This window comes from Telmatherina bonti (genome assembly GCF_933228915.1).
Source record: "Telmatherina bonti genome assembly, chromosome: 1".
NCBI lineage: Eukaryota > Metazoa > Chordata > Actinopteri > Atheriniformes > Telmatherinidae > Telmatherina > Telmatherina bonti.
In genome coordinates this window covers 26,042,115-26,060,751 of record NC_136619.1, presented here as the reverse complement: position 1 = coordinate 26,060,751, position 18,637 = coordinate 26,042,115, and the positions used below count along the sequence as shown (strand labels likewise).

General features: G+C 39.0%; 1 protein-coding gene across 1 annotated transcript; it reads left to right on the top strand.

The window, feature by feature from the left end:
• Nucleotides 1-1,190: 1,190 nt before the first annotated feature.
• swap70a (switching B cell complex subunit SWAP70a) lies at nt 1,191-15,427 on the top strand (the record flags this gene model as incomplete). Its single annotated transcript, XM_079255687.1, has 12 exons — nt 1,191-1,396; nt 3,629-3,769; nt 8,329-8,502; nt 10,909-11,133; nt 11,372-11,518; nt 11,707-11,815; nt 11,911-12,092; nt 12,864-12,971; nt 13,393-13,559; nt 14,017-14,215; nt 14,892-14,988; nt 15,309-15,427. The coding sequence occupies exons 1-12, from the start codon at nt 1,301-1,303 to the stop codon at nt 15,425-15,427; spliced, it is 1,764 nt and encodes a 587-aa protein (XP_079111813.1). The 5' UTR covers nt 1,191-1,300.
• Nucleotides 15,428-18,637: the final 3,210 nt, after the last annotated feature.

Sequence of the window (18,637 nt, the reverse complement as noted above, 5' to 3'; positions counted from 1 at the left end):
CCAGGATGTGTTGTAAAATTTGCTGATCTTGATTCGTAGAAGCCACTGTTAGGAACATACATAATGAGGACACTTAAAATGCATGTAGTTGTGCTTTTCATGCTGTTGCTCAAAGCTGTTTGAAAATTCTTTGCTTCACCTTCAAAAGCTACTTTACCCATCCATCCTTTGGGTTTGGGGAGGAGGCTGGAGTCATCTCAGAGATGTTGGGAGAGCAAAGCAGGGCCAACAGAAAAGCTGTGTCATATAGTATAGAAAATACTGGGACAGTCCTTCATATCTTTGGATTGTTTTTTATTTTATTGTTTTTGCATAATATGAATTCAACGACCTTACTGTGTGAGGTAAGATCTACATAGATTAACCTTTCTGGTGGGTGGCTTTCCCAAAACTGCAAACAGTGGGGCCAACTCTGTCTGAAACCCTTCACACTAAAAATATTTTTTTTTGTTTCTTTTGTAGTGTAAGGTCAGTATTGTCCCAATATTTTGCTGCAATAATGTACTTGAGATGCGAAGAAGGGAGGAATTCGCTGCTTCACCTGGGAATTTGTGTCTAGCAGGAGGTCACACAAACATCACAATAGATGAGATGGACAAAAAAACCACTGGCAGCAAAACACCTGGAAAAATCTAATCTAATTTTATCTACTCAACAGAAAAATAAAGGGGGTGTTTGTTGAAGTTGAAATGAAGGCATTGAAGCCTCATTTCTACTGTTCAGCAAAGAGGAGATTGACTTTCTACGTCACTATTATGACTTGGGGGCGATTAAATTAATTTCGTCACAACACATTTTGCAGAATAATGTCAGAAGAAACAGTTTAGTCTGAAGATCAGAGTATCTTTATGAAGTCTCAATGTAAAAAGAAACTTATGTAGGATGATGGCTATCTTACCCGTGTTAGAGAAGTTACTGAATGGAAAAGTGTTTTTGTACTTTTTAAAGGGTAAATAGTAAGTGTAGAGAACACGCAAAAAAACAAAAAAAAAAAACAACACATTTTATGGACAATCAATGAGAAAATCCCGGTGCACATGTTTGTTTTAAATCTAGTTACAAGGATGTTGTGACTGAACTAAATATGTTTGAATTATTCAAAGCAAAATAAGGATTGTCGGCTACATGCTCTATTTGTAGACGAACACTGACAGACTGTTTACAGGGGAAAACTTCAGAAATGTCACGTGACACCAGCATCACTTCTCCTTACCCGCCTCCGTGATCGCCTGTTTCTCTGAAGAGTTTAGACTGATCTCACACACACACACACATTCAGACAGACCGCATCTCGGACAAAATGTGGTTTCGAGATGAGCTTTTAAAAGCCATATGGCACGCATTTACAGCCTTGGACATGGATCATCGTGGAAAAGTTTCAAAATCTCAGTTAAAGGTGCGTTTCCTTCCACTTTATTTTTCTATTAAATATGAACTCACTCTCTACTTTATGCCTATGTGTTTAAAATAACTTTATATCTTCATCTAATCTTTCTGTTTGACTATTTAGAATTTAGTCCATAAAAGCAGAATTAATCTTTATGAAAAAGACTCCATCATACGGCTGGTATGTGCTGACTGTCTGGTATGGTATGTCCTGTCCTGACTTTCTATCATGACTTCATGATAGACAGTCCGATCATCCAAAAACGGAGAAATCAGAGTTCCTACACCACATGACAAACCTTTACAGCTTTCATGTTTGTGTTCAGCGTTTTGTAACTCTTTGTGGGGATCAGGTAAAAAAAAAAAGAAAATCTGTTTCCTGAGATTTATTAATGTATACAGAGTTTTCAAACCCTTTCAGGTTTCTAAACATTTTGTTGTGTTGAAGGCTATTCTTAACAGTCATTCTTCCCACGCTACCTGTACACTGATTCCTTATGAAAATGGAGAATTTATCATTAAGTTTTAGGGGTTTTACAATTTATTTATTTTTAGAAAGAAAAGGCAGTCAGAGTAACCTTTGTGATATAAGCTTTATTGCTGCTATTGTTTTATCCTGTTGTTGCTTTTACGTTTTAACTGGAGTCCATCAAAGCCATCAGATTGCTTCTTCAGTTCTGGAGGTTGCCATATGCTTATGGAGAAGGAATTAGACAAAAGGGCAGTGGGGAGTGGTTCTTGTATGTGTGATTTCATTGATATAGTCCCTAAGTAAGGTTTGCAACCCAAGTCTTGTGGTTTGTGACTGAAGAAGAGTCATTGAGAGCTGACTGCTTTCTTAATATTACCCAAGACATGGTATTCCTCAATCCTGGTCCTGAGGGGCCGGTATCCTGCTGGTCTTCCAAGTTCCCTGTTTATGCACAACACCTCAACATAATCGGCCAACATCAAATCACCAGTGATGTGAAAAACCCACATACGTAAAACAGGACAATCTACACAGAAGTGTCTGTCAGTTTAAAATATATCACATTTGATGGTGTATGTAAGAGAGAAAGTCAAGCCAAGTCACAAGTCAGCTTGAAAGTTAAGGCTGGAGCTAATCAAAGCATGGATCCAGGCTTTGAAAACCATTTTGTCAACGTAATCGTTCTAATTAAACATGTCAATGGCAGCAGCCTTCTGTAGGGATGGTTTTCTATACAGCAAACGGAGGTCGAGATAAATTAAGAAAACAAAACAAAATAAAACATTTTGACAGGACAATAACCTAGAGACACACCTCTAAAAAAAAAAACCAAAACAAAACACAGAAGTGGCTTTGTGAAAGTCCTGGGCTGATTCAGCTAGAGAGTCTGCACCTAAAAAAAACCTGAATATGGACAGAAAGACACCATCCTTGCAACCATTGACATTTTGAATAAAAAAGTATGCGTGAAACTAAACAAAGTGAAAAGTTTGTGGGATAATCAAAAAGAACTGATGCAAAATTGCCTTCAGTAGCACTTTAAAAAAGTACTAAGGGACATGGATAGTTCTGTGTAGAAAGATCAGATTACTATCTTCAGAGAGCTAATTTGGCATTTGTATGTGTAAGACTAAAGAGCAACTTCATTTAAATAACACTGTCAGCATTTTCTGTTCATAGAACTGAAAGTAACCACAGGGAGCAAATTTTAGAGAAAGCTCAGTCAAGTATTACTTCACCAGTAATACTTGGAAACATCAGACATGTGTCTTCCTGAAAGCTCAGACTTGAATTAAACTCCACCTGAACCTTTTAAAGCCCAACCTATAAAAAATTGTAAGAAATCTTTTGAATATGAGGTCTATATTTGGCCCATGAACAACATGTAACAACAAAAATGAGCATTTTTCGGGGGGGGGATATTTACCATTTATTACTATGCGATATGTCAAAATTATTATTGTGGAATTTCTTTTTCCTCTTTTTATTAGGGGCAGACGACCAGCATTAGAATGTATTCAGTGGGATTTTGAGCAAATCTCTATCCATAATAATTATGCAAAATGTCTCAGAAACTATAAATTGTATCCAATATTATATGTTTGGCTTTATAGGGTTAAACTAGCCTTTATAATTTGGCATTAACATATACTGTATTATATGTTATTGAAAGGGAGAATTTAGTTCATATGGTGTTTTGTCTTTAGATGATATACAGTATACATGCTTCCTCGTTTACAGTGCTTTAATTCACTAATTATGGATGTTTAGGTGCTGTCTTACAACCTGTGCACAGTGATGAGGATCCCTCATGACCCCGTGGCCTTTGAGGAGCACTTCAAAGATGATGATAAGGGGCCCCTGTCCAATGAGGGCTACATGCCTTATGTCAACAGGTTTATTCTCGACAAGGTAAGGACCAAAGCTTTTCCTGATGAAAAACTGTATCATTAGTAACGGTTGTAGTTTTTAATAATTCCTTTCTGTTCTTATTCATTGCTACAGTTTTTGTTGAACACATCCAGTATAACAGAAACTAAGACCTGGTCTCTCAAACACATTAATTTATTCTTAGAAACCCTTTCTAAGTTTGGGCGGGGGAGTGGTGCTGTTCAGGGGGCCTGGGTCTGGGCTGGCCTGGCGGGGGTGGGACTGCTGCTGGCCCTGGGTGGTGCTGGATCGGCTGCATGTGTGGAGTGGTGGGGGGGCATTGACGGGGGTGGGGGGTAGTTGTGGGGCCCTGATCGGGGCCCTCCTATCCCCTGCTCCCCCGGGGGTATCTCACAGGGGACACGTTGGGAAAGAAAGGTGAGGGCGTGCATGAGCCAATGGATGAAGTGGTGAATGAATGTTAGGGTAGAGGGGGGGTGGGGGGATCAGGTTGAAAGAATTTTGGAAAGTGGATGGCCGCTGGGATAGGAGGAAGGGGGGGTGTATGCAGATGGGTGGGGGTGCGTATGTGGGGTTATGTTGGTGGTACAGGGAAGTGATGGGGTGGGTGTACAATGAGGACTGTGAATGTGGATAGAGGAGTGTAGGGAGGTGTGTGTGTGTGTGTGTGTAGAGTGGGGTATGCGTGTATGGAAGAATGGGTGATTATAGAGGGAGCAGGGATGTGTGTGTGAGGGGGTGTGTGTGTATAAAGAACGGGGGTAGGAGAGTGTGAGTTTGAGCGTGTGTAAGAGAATGGGTGTATAGGGTGTGTTTAAGGAGGAAGTGTGGATGCGTGTGGGTGTGGGTGGGGGTAGGTGGGTGGGTGCATGTGTGCGTGTGTGTGTGTGCGTGCGTGTGTGTGTGCACATGTGTGTGCGTGTGTGCGTATGTGTGTGTGTGTGTGTATTTGTGTGCGTGGGTGCGTGGAGGGTCTTGGTGCTCGGGGAGCGCTGGGGTGCGGCCTGGCTGCCGCTCGGTGGCGGTCTGGGGATCCCGGCCCTCCGTCGGTGTGGGCTGGGCCCTCTGCCTGCGGGGGTGGGGGGTTGCTTCTGGTCTCTTGGGGCCCGCGCTCTGTCTGCCCTGGGTGGCCGGTGCCCGGCGGGGCCGGTCCTCGCTGGTCCGGGCCTGTTCCCCCTGACTGCGGGGGACTCTGGCTGGGACCCCCCTCTGCCGCCTCCTGGGTCGGTGCATGGCTGGCTCCGGGGTGGGGCGGTTGGGGTCTGCGCCTGGGGATGGCTGCCGATGGCCCTGGTCTCGGGGGTACTCCTGGCGTGCCTCTTGCCTTTGTGTGGGAGGGGTCACACTGGCATGATCACCTTTTCCGGAACACGTTCCACTCTGCATGTTCTGCATGTGACACAGTCACCGAGTCGTCACGCAGTTTTATTCACTAACAGCAGCTAGTTTTCTCATTTCTGTTTGTTTCTCATTTATATTTAACTTTTTAGATTCATAGTTTAGTTACTATGATCTAAAGTTGGCTTGTATGTGTATGTATATGTGTTAATACTGGCAAGTGCGTATATGTTTGTACGTATGTATGTGTGTGTATGTGTGTGCATAGAGGTGTGTGTGTGTATATGTATGTATGTGTATATGCATATGTGTACATATGTATATATATGTGTATATATATATATTATGTGTGTATACGTGTGTGTATATGTATGTGTATGTATGCGTGTGTATGTGTGTGTATATGTATGTGTGTGCCTGTATGTGTGTATGTATACATCTGTAGGTTGTTTTCTTTCTTTTTGTTTTTGGGTTATTTTTTAGTTGTTGTTTTTTTCTCTCCCTTTTCTCTCCCTTTATCTCTTTCCCTTTTCTTATGAGGTGTTTCTTCTCCTTTCTCTTTCTGTCTTTTGTCTGTCCTCTCTGGTCCAGCAGTACAAACTCTACAATTCAAACAACAATACAAAATAAACATAGAAATAAAATAAAAATTCAGAAAGTCAAGGGGATCATTATATCTATAAAGCTTCCCTTGGCAGAGAAAATTTGCACAGCAGAACACAGTATCCAGACCATCATTCTGCTTGCCTAAATGCTGGACAAGACAAAAAAAAAAAAAAAAAGAAACCCTTTCTCTGCACTTACTTTTTGTCACAAATCTGAAATGAAATAGTGAAACAGTCGGAAATTTTCATTTACTGGTTAGTAAAAGATTGCATGTTTATTATAAATTAATTAGTGATTGATTGTAAAAGGGAGGTATTAATTTATTTTAATTTGATTTCATTAAACAAACCAGATTTTAATAATAACTTGTCATAGACAACGTTTAGTCTGGAACTATTAACTAGAATTGACTAAAAAATAAAATTTGTTTTTTCCCATTTTCTTCTGAGCGACATGCTGTGCTGAAAACTATTGTGATAAATTATTTATAAAACACTTTTGATTTCAGTCTGGGATTTTAATATGTGAATTAAATAATATCTTCAATAAATCCAATGAGCATCAGTAGGGATTTAAACATAAATTTCAAGTTGGAATTGGGTCATATTTAATATGACAGCCCACCAGCAGAATAGACACAAGGACAAAATTGTTGGTGCCCTTCGGTCAATTTTTTGTCCAGGTCTGTTTACTTTTTTAAAAAAAAAAAAAATTATTTTGAAGCTTAATTGAAAAGCAATGTTTGGCTTTCATTGGTTTAATTTCATATAATTATTCCTTTAGTCAGATAAAAGTAATTTCTGTGACCATTGTGAGTTTTTCTTTCATTGACTGAAGGGTACTAGCAATTTTGTCCACATGTACATGTGTTTAAAACATAATTTACATTAGGGAAAAGTCTTAAATCAGAAAAGCAGCATATCTATATTTCAAGGTATTTATTCGTATGTGATTTCAGAAAGAAAAATGGTCAAATTTCTCCAGAAGAAGTATTGTGCTTAAGGTTTGAAGCTATATATCTGTCCTGTCAATCTGATCTTTTCACCGGCTGCTCAAAGGTTTTGCAAAAACAGCTTTATTTAAAATTTAAATTGACTATTATATTTGGCAAAAATGAGGATATAGTTATATGGACAGTGAAGTTCAAGGACATAATGTAACTTTCAGTAAAATAAGTGATTGCTAGCAGAATTACTGCATGACACAAGTATTTTCTGTTAACTGATAATGCTTTGATCCAAGCCTTTGACTCATGTTTTCTGTTTCTTGAGTGGTTATTGTTTTTATACTTAGCCTCTGAGGCACTTGTATGTATATATTAAATATAATTGTTGAAGTTTGCATTTAGTTTTCTATCCCCAACCGCCTTCCACAGTTTATGATCATTCAGTGTAATTTGGATCATATTTACCGAGTGATTTTAAACAGACCTTCATTTAACTAATAGGTTGGTTTTTGCATTTGAGTCAAGATTAAATGTGGTCTACCTGTAAACATTCTGTCAATACATGTAAAGTCCAATAAGAACCATTTTGATAATCATTTAATCAAGTATCAAAATCAGTTTTTAGACCTTTGTGAGAACACAAAAACTGCAGATTTCACACAGGGACTTTAAAAGTCAATCATTTCTATGTATAAATAGGTTTAACCCTTGATTGTGCCTACATCCAAAAGTTCCAATGCCACAGCTAATTTAATTAAAGTGTGTGTGTCGAGGAGTCACATGAACTCCACCTTTAGTAAAACCCCAAAACAGATTGCAGATGAGAAGCAGCATGAACAGAAATGATAAAACTTGCAGCAGAGCCTCTTATCTGCTCATTCAACTTTGACTTGGTGATAGTGCTTCTTTACAGCGCTGGTAATAGCTGCGACCGTATTCTGACATTATATTGGAAGAAGTTTTGGTGACAATCTTTAGCACACACTGAGAAAAATTATAAACAAATAATAATCATCTAAGTCAATAACCTACTTGCTGCTACAGCCCTGAAGAAGAAAGCCATCACGGACCAGCCATTACTGGTCCAAACCGTACAGGACCAAAACTTCTGATTATAGTGAGCAGCATTTTTTTTTTTTTTTTTTGGCAGGGGAAAGCTTTCAAAAAGCTAAAACGAGTTAAAAACTTCTCAACAAAACTGTAAAAAAGAAAATAAACACGAATGCTTGTTTCCTCTCTGCTGAACTCAGTTTGACTCATATTAAGATGACTAATCATTTTGGAGAGGAAATGGTTTCAAATATAAGCTTAAACTAAAACAAAAATGAACTTTTTGTCTATTATTTATGCAAGAATGATTAATTAATTAAATTAATGCTATTTAAATTTGTTGTACAACACCTCAAGCACATCTGTTTAAGTTTGCTGATCGTTACACCACATAGATTCGTAAACTGCCTGAGCTTCACTTGTTGTTCTTGGAGGCTGTTTCCCTGCCTTTCTCGTTTGGGCTGACTTGAATAAAAATGAGGCCTATAATGACACCATGTTTGCACCTCACATCCTGCAGACTTGAGGTTTTGAAAGGAGACAAACACCAATCCCCTGCTTAGCATTTGTAAACACACTGCTCACTGGTGCTGCTGACCAGCTTGACTTTTACTGGCTGAATGCTACTTTTCATCCACAGATGCAAAAGGATTTTGATGTACTGGAGTTCTACAGGATGTGCTGGACCCTGTCTTACAAGGCGAATATACATACTCACCATCTGCTCATCTCAGATAATGATGCTTTCAAAGTCTGGTGCATTTTTAACTTTCTGTCAGAAGAGAAATACCCTCTGGTCATTGTCATTGAAGAGGTGAGAAAGACCCTTGCGGATGGATCATGTGAATTATTTTCCCCTGTAGTAAACCATCAATAAACAGAGCGAAAAGAGCACAGATATACAAAAATGAAGCTGATCATAACTTTGGAATAACCAGGATTTCCATATACTTTTTCATAAATTGGGGTTTTATCATCGTTAGTGTCTGTCTGAACTAATAGCACAGTTCAGACGTGTCTTTGGACACGTGGAATAAATGCTTGCAATGCAGGTTGGAAAAGTAAGTTCATTCCTAATCACAGAATATCATAAATAATACCTTTTAACAGATGTTTTCCAGAACTGATTTGAATATTTATCATATACATTTTAAATCTGTTCATTATTGTTTTAAAAAAAGGTGATTCAGAGCATCAATATGTACACATACATTGATTGGACAAATTACAGGGGTTGATTTTTCCTTTGTCTTTTTGGTCGTTTCTCTTGTTGCATTTCTGGATCTCTGTTCAGCTTCTTGGTCTTTGAAGAAAGCTCTCTTGAAAAACAAGTTTAAACTCATTTTTCCTTCTGGGGTTGTAAAGTATACCTGAACCTGATTTGGACCTAAACCATGATGCTCCCTCTGCCATACTTTACAGCTGGAACAAGGTTTTTGTGTCAGTTTTTTCTCCAACTATGCTTTTCTCTTTTGTAAAAGAAAAGCAGGATAAACCCTTGGCAGGTTGCCAGTCCATCACAGAGACAAACAACTATTCATTGGGCAAACAATTCTTGATCAATCAGAAACCACCCTAAAATCACAATTATTCTAATAGTACAGAAAGACATAATTTACAGTTGAACAAAAAACAAACAAACAAACACATTAAAATTATTTAAAAGCATTAACATGTTGGCTAAATCAGATTACTTTGGAAAATAATCATAAATGACTATATTAGCAAAGTTCTTTCCTTTTCCTATGGAAACCAGCGAAAAGTTTAGATCGTAGACTGTATGGCAGGGGTCACCAACTCCGGTCCTGAAGGGCGACCATCCTGCAGGTTTTATTGTTTTCCAGGTACAACACACCTGACCCAAACCAATGGCTCATTATCAGGCAGGTGCAGAAGATGACAACAAGTTCTCGGAGAACCTTTTCACTTGGACCAAATGTCTTGTACAAGGGAAACACTAAAACCTGCAGGATGGTAGCCCTCGAGGACTGGAGTTGGTGACCCCTGCTGTATGGTTTAGATGTTGTTTGTCATGTTGTCAGTATTTTTCTGATAATGGACAAACACTTCAAACAGTTGTGGGTGTTGCTGGAGATGTTTTGCTTTTGGCTTTGTATGCTGTTAGGATTACATGTTGGCTTTTGGGTCCCAACAGTTGCAGCAAAGAATAGTACAGACAGTCCCAAATTTCCCTTGCTTGTCCTATTGTGGACTAACACTCTTAAAAAGGCTTTTTCTTTTTTTGCATTTTCCAGCTTTGTATGGTTTTATAAAACCTCTTACGCTCCTGTGAACACTGCTGGGCCTGAGGTCATCTTCACAACAGCTGGTCTACTAAAGGAAAACAACTTTATCAGAAAGCTCAAAGGGGCTCTATTATGCTATTGCTAGCATAATAGAGCTTTCCACAATGTTATAGTCTTGAATACTCATCAGACAAATGAGTGGCGCCTTTTTTTTTTTTTATCAACTAAATGCATGTTTGAGTTTCCCAGCACTGTCTTGTTTCCATAAACAATAAGCTGAGCATAAACAATTGGTTTTAGAGAGTTTTTCTACTTCAAAATTTTAGTGACGTCCCAGGGGAGGGACTCAGTGATTGGTCATCTTCTCCAAGTTGTGCACATTCACAATAAGAAAGCCACACCCACCTTCACAGCTCAGTATTACTACTCCTAGCAGTTGACTAATCAGACGTAGCCCACAGACAGAACATAGGGTGGAGCTTTCTCTGTTCGCTTGTTTCTGACAGAGGCTGATCTGAGAGGGTCAATACAAAATGAATGAAGAGGTTTGTGAAAAATGCTTGATTATTTCTTGCCCTTCTGGACTTGTATATTAAAATAAATTCGACGGAAAGAGCCACTTTACGACACAGCTCTTTTTATGAGGGACAAATCTACACATTCATTCTCATCTGCTTAAATCCAACACCTGACCTCTTGGAGAGATCTTTGGACATTCACTTATGTTTTGCAGCCTGCAGTGTGAGTGATCACACACTGCAAGTATAAATGTGCAATTAGTTTAGACTTACCTTGGTTTATAAACCTGACAGAAACCCACGTCACGTCACGTCACGTCACATCACAGAGTAAGGAATAAACTAACATTGGTCCTATAAAACAGCTGAACATGTTTTTGTTTTCTGTAACTACATTTAAACATCCCCTCTGTCTTAGATGATCTCCAAATAAAAGCTTTTTCCTCCACCCATCAGATCGAATACTTCCTGCGAAAGCTGGTGGAGGCCATGGGGGCTGGATGGAGTGGGGAGAAGTTTGCAGATTACAAGCTGCAGATGAACGCAAGGAGCTGCTTGACCACATGGCAGCTCATTGAACTGGTGGGGTTAAATTACTTCCACCATGATGTAGACCGAAACACTCTGTCCATGGGCATCAATGAGGTCTTCACTGAACTCATACTGGATGTCCTCAAGCAGGTTAGATGACTGTGTTACTCAAGCACCCCTGTCTATTAAAATTTTTTTGATTAACAATGAACTTAAAATAAAATCTTTGGTCATATAAAGTACATCAACAGTCTCTAATCTAAAATACACATTTTGGAAAAGGAATCAATTGTTGCATCATTAATGACTTAATTTGTTATGTTTAATATAGACAAAGATTAAGGCAAAGCATTGACGTAACTGTTTATCTCCATTTGCTGTTTTGAAGGGTTACATGATGAAGAAGGGCCACAAGAGGAAGAACTGGTCAGAGCGATGGTTTGTCCTTCGCCCCACCATGCTGTCCTACTATGTCAGCGAGGACCTCATGGAGAAGAAGGGAGACATCATTCTGGACCAAAGCTGCTGTGTTGAGGTAAACAATGCAACACATCCAAACATAATCTAGATAAACTTTCAGAGTCACGCAAAAGTGTTATGACTGAACCATTGGAAGTTTTTGTGCACTGCAGCATCTTAACATTAAAAGCAATATTTACTAAAGAGTGTGAATGGGGAGCATCCTTCTGAGGTTTTTTTTTTTTTTTTTTTTTTGTCCTGTAGTCTCTGCTCGATAAGGATGGAAAAAAATGCCTTTTTATCATCAAGTGCACTGATATAAGCTTTGAGATCAGTGCACCGGACAAAAAGAAGAAGCAGGAATGGATTCAAGGTGCTGATTTGTCTTTTTCCACAGTCCTCCTCTTTAAAAGTCTTGTCATTGCTGAATGGCAGTAAGTGATCCTCTCTGAATCTGCTTTGTGGAAGCCATACAGACGTGCATCCAGCAGATGAGGTTGGGACTGTTGTCTCCTCACCGCGAGGCCCGGTTGCGACGCCGGGAGCTCAGGCAGAGGCAGCAGGTGGAGGAGGCAGACCTGGCAGAAAGGATGAAGAAACTCCAGGCGGCCAATGAAAACAAAGAGAGACAGCTGGAGGAGATGAAGATGGTCTGTGCTGAACCACACCCTGCTAAACGCAGAAACCCTTTTCACAGCTCAAATCTCAGCTTATTTTGATAGACTATGTAATGTAATGAATGCATGCATCGTCATACGTGATACAGCTAAAGAAAACACACTATTATCATTTGCATTCTGAAATGAGAACAATGCAAACAGAAGCAAAAGACAAGAAATTATTTTAGTTGTCAAGTTGCTTGTGTATAATGCATTTTAATGTGATCAGTGTAAATTGGGGGATTTCTTTGTTACATTGTAGATTTTGTAAAGATCTTTTATTGCCTTTATTCCAGTTGAGAGAAAAATGTGTGTGTGAGACATTTTGGAAACAGTTGAAACTGAGGCGTTCATGCCTGCTTGTTTTGACTTAACTTGGTTCTGAGTTACACATCATCCAGGATAAACTCACACGGTGAAAAGGGAAGCAAAACCTTCTATGCAAACAACAGTACATATCAGTCTGTAACAGCTGCATCTGCTGGTATATGAAGTCGGTTCTTTGAGTTCAGGCAGAATGTTTTTCACTTCTCACTTCTCTTTTTTTTACCCTGCCAGGTGCTTTTCTAAATAACAAAATATACTTCAGCTCAGTAATCACAGTTACTAGTTATCTGGAAACTCTTATCACATTCCTGCACACTTGGATAGTTTACCGCCGTGTAAAACTTTGAATTACTCTTTGATCAAATCTGTTTCTCTACAAAGCCTTGTTTGTCTAGTTAACTGTGAAGCGCCTCTTTTCTTGTTTGTCCTTCGCAGAAAATGGAGGAGGCTGCAGCCAAAGCAGAACTAGAGAAGCTCAGGAGGAATAAGGCTCAGTTAGACCTACAGGATCGCTACAGACTGGACCTGGAGAGGGAAAAAATGGTAACCTACATACCCCGTCTCCCTCCTGCTGCTCTGTTCTTATGGTGACACATTGTTTTGTCATAAGTTCAGAAGGATAAATATAACTTTTAGCTTCTGTTGCTAAAGTCACTGTCATGAGTGTGTGATGTCCTCTGGAAACGAGAAATGAAGTAATCATGATTATGAGTCTCTTTCAGTGAGAGTGAGCTGAGTTGATGTAATCCTCTTCTCATTGGACAACCACACAAAGGAACGTCTTTGTGGAATATGAGGGGAAATCAGATTTTTTCTTTTTATAAACACACAAGCATAACAAAGCAGGAAACTGCAATAAAGATATCCTTAATAGAGTGGCAAATGTTGATTTCCAGTTGTGCATAAATGCTGCAGATACTCTGTGTCATGCACACACACACACGAGCAATGTTGCCTCTGTCAGGTGCGGCAGCATATGGAGGAGCAGGTGGCTCAGAAGTCCAGCGAGCTGGAGCAGTATCTGCAGCGTGTCCAAGAACTGGAGGACATGTACCACCGACTAGAAGAGGCCTTAGAGGATGAAAGGCAGGCCAAGCAGGATGAAGAGGTCATGCGAAAACTGCAGGCCAGGTCTCAGAAAAACACAAACATACATGCAGAGGACATCATGTGGATATACACATCCTCTGCTTGACATGATTCAAGAGTCTCTGTCTCTTCTAGACTGTTCATATTTAGCTTTTTGACACTGTTAAGAGCTTAATTATAACCTTATTTTGGAGTCTGAACCCTTTAGAGATGGTTTTTTTCACCGTTTTCTAACCTGAAGAGCACCAACAGTTCTTTTTCTGAGCTTTTATAGAAATCAGCTGTGTTTATATCTTGATACACTAATACTTAAAAAAAACAATTATTTTCTTTAAAGAACACAAGACTGAAAATAGTTTAATAAATACTGTACATAGAATGTAGTGCAATTAGATAATCGTTGTCTGCTGTAAATGTCATTGCCTGCACTCTCAGACTGTTCTGTGATGAGGACAAGTGAAAATATGTTTAGCTTGCTTTGCGCCGTTCTCCCTGACAGGCTACTAGAAGAGGAAGTAGTAAAGAGGGCCGAGCTGGAGCAGATCCACCTGCAGCAGCAGCGGGCGCTGTCTCAGACCCAGGCAGAGAAGCAGGAGCTGATGGACGAACAGCTGGCCAAGGAGAGAGACCTGCAGGCGGCCATGCAGCAGCTGGAGAGGCTGGAGAAGGAGCAGCAGGGAGCACGAGAGCAGTACGAGGTCAGGAAACACGTGAAGTTTTACAGGCAGTCATCGACCTGTAAACGTAGACGAAATCTCTGCTTTTAATTCACACTTTATTGTACTTTTCTATTTAAACCATAACCTTGTGCAGTTTGTAGTCACATGATTCCAACTAAATCAGTGTAAGACAAATTTATTGCATCTAATTGTTCCACGGTTTTCACTCTTAAAAACAATATTAATGCACCCTGACATGATTAGTCAGTTTGCAACCAATAAACTTCTTTTCCCAAAAATCTTGCTCAGTTTTTGTATGTTATTACACAGGTATCTTTTTTTTTTTTTTTACACAGGTTTGCTTTTTCTGTTCTGTACAGGTATGCTGTGCATGCTCTTTACTGGGCCAAAGACTCGAGCCACTTCTATTTCTTAAAAAAAAAAATGTTTTGCTTTTATGAAGGTAGACTGGTTTATGGCACTGGTAAAAAGTCTGCCATAGTCAGACAGAAACAACTGCACTGACACATTGTTACAAACCAAAAACACAGCATTTCTATACTTACACAAACCTGACAACAGAGTTCTCCAAGCCATACACACTAGGAAGTTAAAAAAAAATTAATATACTGTTGAAAAAAGCTTTTATTCATCGCAATATCCACCTGATTTTTATCATCAGTAGTATGACTCTATAGTTTCTCGTCATTGTTAGGTGGTGTCTAGGAAGCTCGAGCGAGCTGCCAATAAGACGAAGACATGGAAAGACAGGGTGGCCAATCATGAGGGGCTGGTGCGGCTCATCCAGCCAGGTAAGCAGAAAGGTTTCAGATACATTCATCGACATGAAAATGAAGACTTCTCAGTGTGTTTCTGTAAAGTTCTAAAACTGTGTCACAGTTTCACAGTCATTGTGGCTTAAGCTGACTTTTATTTAAAAAGATGAAGTAAAGTATCACTATGAGAGTACATTATTTAAAATGAATCCTGTGGTTGGTTTCTGTGGGTTGGATAAGGAAGTGAAACCAGCAAACACTGCTCTTTTTTCATGGTAGTTTAGTTTAACTGATTTGTTTGTAATAATTTCTTGTTAAAAATGTATCGTTCCACCCCCCTGGCTTCCTGTTTGTAGGTCATAAAGGACCTCAGAGGATCACTAACTGGGGCCCGGCATCATTCACTGATGTGGAGCTGGAGATGAGGAAGAGGTCATGGCAGGCGAATAAGAACCAGGGAGCCCCGACTCAGTGAGAGTCATGAAAGGTGGATCTGAAAGACTCCAGCTGGGTCCACAGTCTCCTCCTGGTTGACTTGTTATAGATTTAAATCAGCAGTAAGCAGCTAGTTTTCAGTTTCCCTACTTATTGATAACATTAGATGAGAAATATGTTGGACTAAGAAGTGAATATCCAGTGACTTTTTGTTTTTTTGTCAGAAATGAACATTTCCCTATTTTTTTTTTTAAAAATTTCATTTAATACATTTTTCTACCATTTTTCTTGTACTTTTCATTGCTTGAACTGTTTGAAGAACTGCTTTACATCTTTAAGTCAGTTTACATTTAGTTTTTACTAATATTTAGCAATTATAAGGGTCAAAGCATTTTCTGTTCTATGTCAGTTCATTTGCTTGAATTAATTTAATCTGCTATAATAAACATGATAGAAAGTAAAACTTCCTTTGCCATAAGTGTGTTTTTCTATTCTTATAAACTTAAGAGTTTAACTAGAAAACATTTACAGCTAAAAACTTCTAAATGTGGTTGAATAATATAACAAACAACTTGTAAATATTTTCTGCATTATGAGAATGTCCAGACCTTGCTAAGTCTGGTGCACTGGCGCAGCAACTTTTCCTTCACTTTGCCAGTTTAATTTTTAATTTTATGCGTGCTGCAGTATCCTTGAAGAAAATACACAAAATATCAACCATGTGTTTTTGTTTGTGTTGCTTTGATAAAGACGTACCTTTATGATTAGAACGTTGAGCAATATACTGAATGAATGTGATGTAATATTTTAAGTTTCCACCATGTGTCAGTGTTTGAGCAGGATCCTGTAAGCAGGAATGAGATGCAGCTTTGCAGACTGGAATGATTGTGGAGGATGCTTGGACTGTCTCTGAGGGGAGAATGATGCCGCACAGGCATCTGTAGAGTCAAGTAAAGATTTATTTTGGTGGTTTGAGCATGACTCTTGTGGTATGGTCTCTTAAATCTTTTAAGCTTTCTATCTCTTTATGTTTTTGCCTCATCTTAAACAAATTCAAGACATTTTTGTCTTTTCAAATCAAACTTTATTTATAAAGCATTTTTCTCACAATAAAATATAACACAAGGTGCATTGCACATCAATAAAGCACTACAAAGAGTAAGAGTAATCCATCTGCCCCACACATTCAAACGAACACACACACACCTACACCCAGCACCCATTTCCGACTCTTGTCTTTATGATCATGCATACACCTAGTTATATGTTGCTAAGCACAGAGAAGCCTGGTAAGGCTCCAGTTTTCACACAGTGTGATGTTGTGAGAAAGTAAAATAGTTTTGAGTGTTTGTGAATAAATTATAAAAGAATTAAACATTTGTTTATTTTTAGACCCAAGTTTTCACACCTTCTACAGCAGCTGTAGCACTTCATGGAAGGACCTGCGTCCAAGTGGACAGTCCACTAGCATCTTCCTACGATGTCCTCTACTGTTTGATTTTGTGCTTGTGTTGTTCTCACTCATATGTAAGTCGCTTTGTATAAAAGCGTCTGCTAAATGACTGTAGAATAGAATAGAATAGAATAAAATAGAATAGAATAGAATAGTTGCAACCCAGAGATTATTCACAAATGATCAAACAGGCTCTGCAAACTCTTCTTTCTCATTTATTGTGGTATCAGTGGACTAATATGTTCAAGTTTCTCCAGAAAGGGTCTCCTGCGTTCAGGTCCGAGTCGCCTAAAACACTCAAAGGATTCACAGAATTTTACTGGAACTATGACTGTATTATATGATTTAGTTGAATGTGGCCTCAGCTCTCTAAAAAAGGTCAGTTTTCTTTCTCCATATTTCTTCTGTCCTGACTGGTCTCCCAGCACCTGTGATCAGAAAAACATCCTTACAGCATGATGGATGCATGATATGATGCTTTCATCATATGAGGACTCACTATTTGGTCCACACATTGTTATAATGAGAGGCCATATAGTTCAGTCTTTGTTGCAATGGGTCAGAAAATTTAGCTTCTGACAGTCTGAGAGCTTTTCAGGTACATTTTTGGCAAACTTCTAGCAGGTCATGTCTGTGGCATGGCTTTCGTTTGACCTCTAGAACTTAAAAATGAAAAGTGCTGCACAGATGATTGTTCTTATGCAACATTCTTCCTTCTCCACACTCAATCTCTTTATTGCTGATTGAGCAGCCAGATCAAATCCATGTGGGATAGTGCAACAGGTGATGCTAAACTGACCATTGGTGTGTGATCATCCTTAGTTTTGTTTGCACCATAACTTCTTATACTTAAACTTATGTAATATTTGCTGTAATTGGAATGTTTGGACTTCAATCCCCAGCTTCCTCAAAGTACATCTGAGTGTTCCTAGATAGTACACTGAACCCCACCTTGACTCTGATACATACATTGACATGTCAGTGTGTGCACAACTGAGGGGGGGAAAAAAAGCATTAAATATCCTGTGAGACTGCACAGACTAAGAAGTGCTCTAATAATGAGCGACAAAGTATAAATACAGTCCATTTAACATTTCCATGTGATAGATAGGCAACCTGTTCCGTATGTATTTGACTTATTATCCAGTGACAGCTGGGACATGATCCAGGTCCCACTTGTCCTTGACATGGTTGGACCGTTTAAAGATTTAATTAGACAGCACTGAACTCCAGATAAGTTGTAGAAACATTTCAGAGACCTTTGATAAGAGTAGATGTTAGAGTGATGTGTTAAAGGTTGTGAATTCTTCCATAGCTGAAATTTGACTGTCATTTCTATTTATATTTTCAAAAAAGCAAATGGTTTTTGCTCGGTCATTGCAAAGAACTAAGTGCAAATTGGTAAAAACTGAAGAAAAGTGTATTGGCTTCATTTCAAAATGAAGAAAGTTGGATGGCTGACACTGCTAAAGGGATTATAATCCAAACTGATAGCAGTGCAGACACGGACCTGCTGAAAGTAGATCCATAATGGCATTATTTTAATAACTTCCACACAGTGAGACAAGTTTTGAGATTGGAGAACGTGAGCTAGTATTAGACAAATGCCAGAAACTGTAATCAATATCATAGAGAAGAAGCTGTAACGCAGGTCTGTAGCTGTTCTACAATATGACTTCATTGTTTCAGTAATCACAAAACAAGATGAAGAACATTTGATGTACGAGAAAAGCAGCAGTGAGGTCCAAGTGTCAAAACAAATCAGTTTCTGCAACAAAGGGCCTGTGTTCTCACACG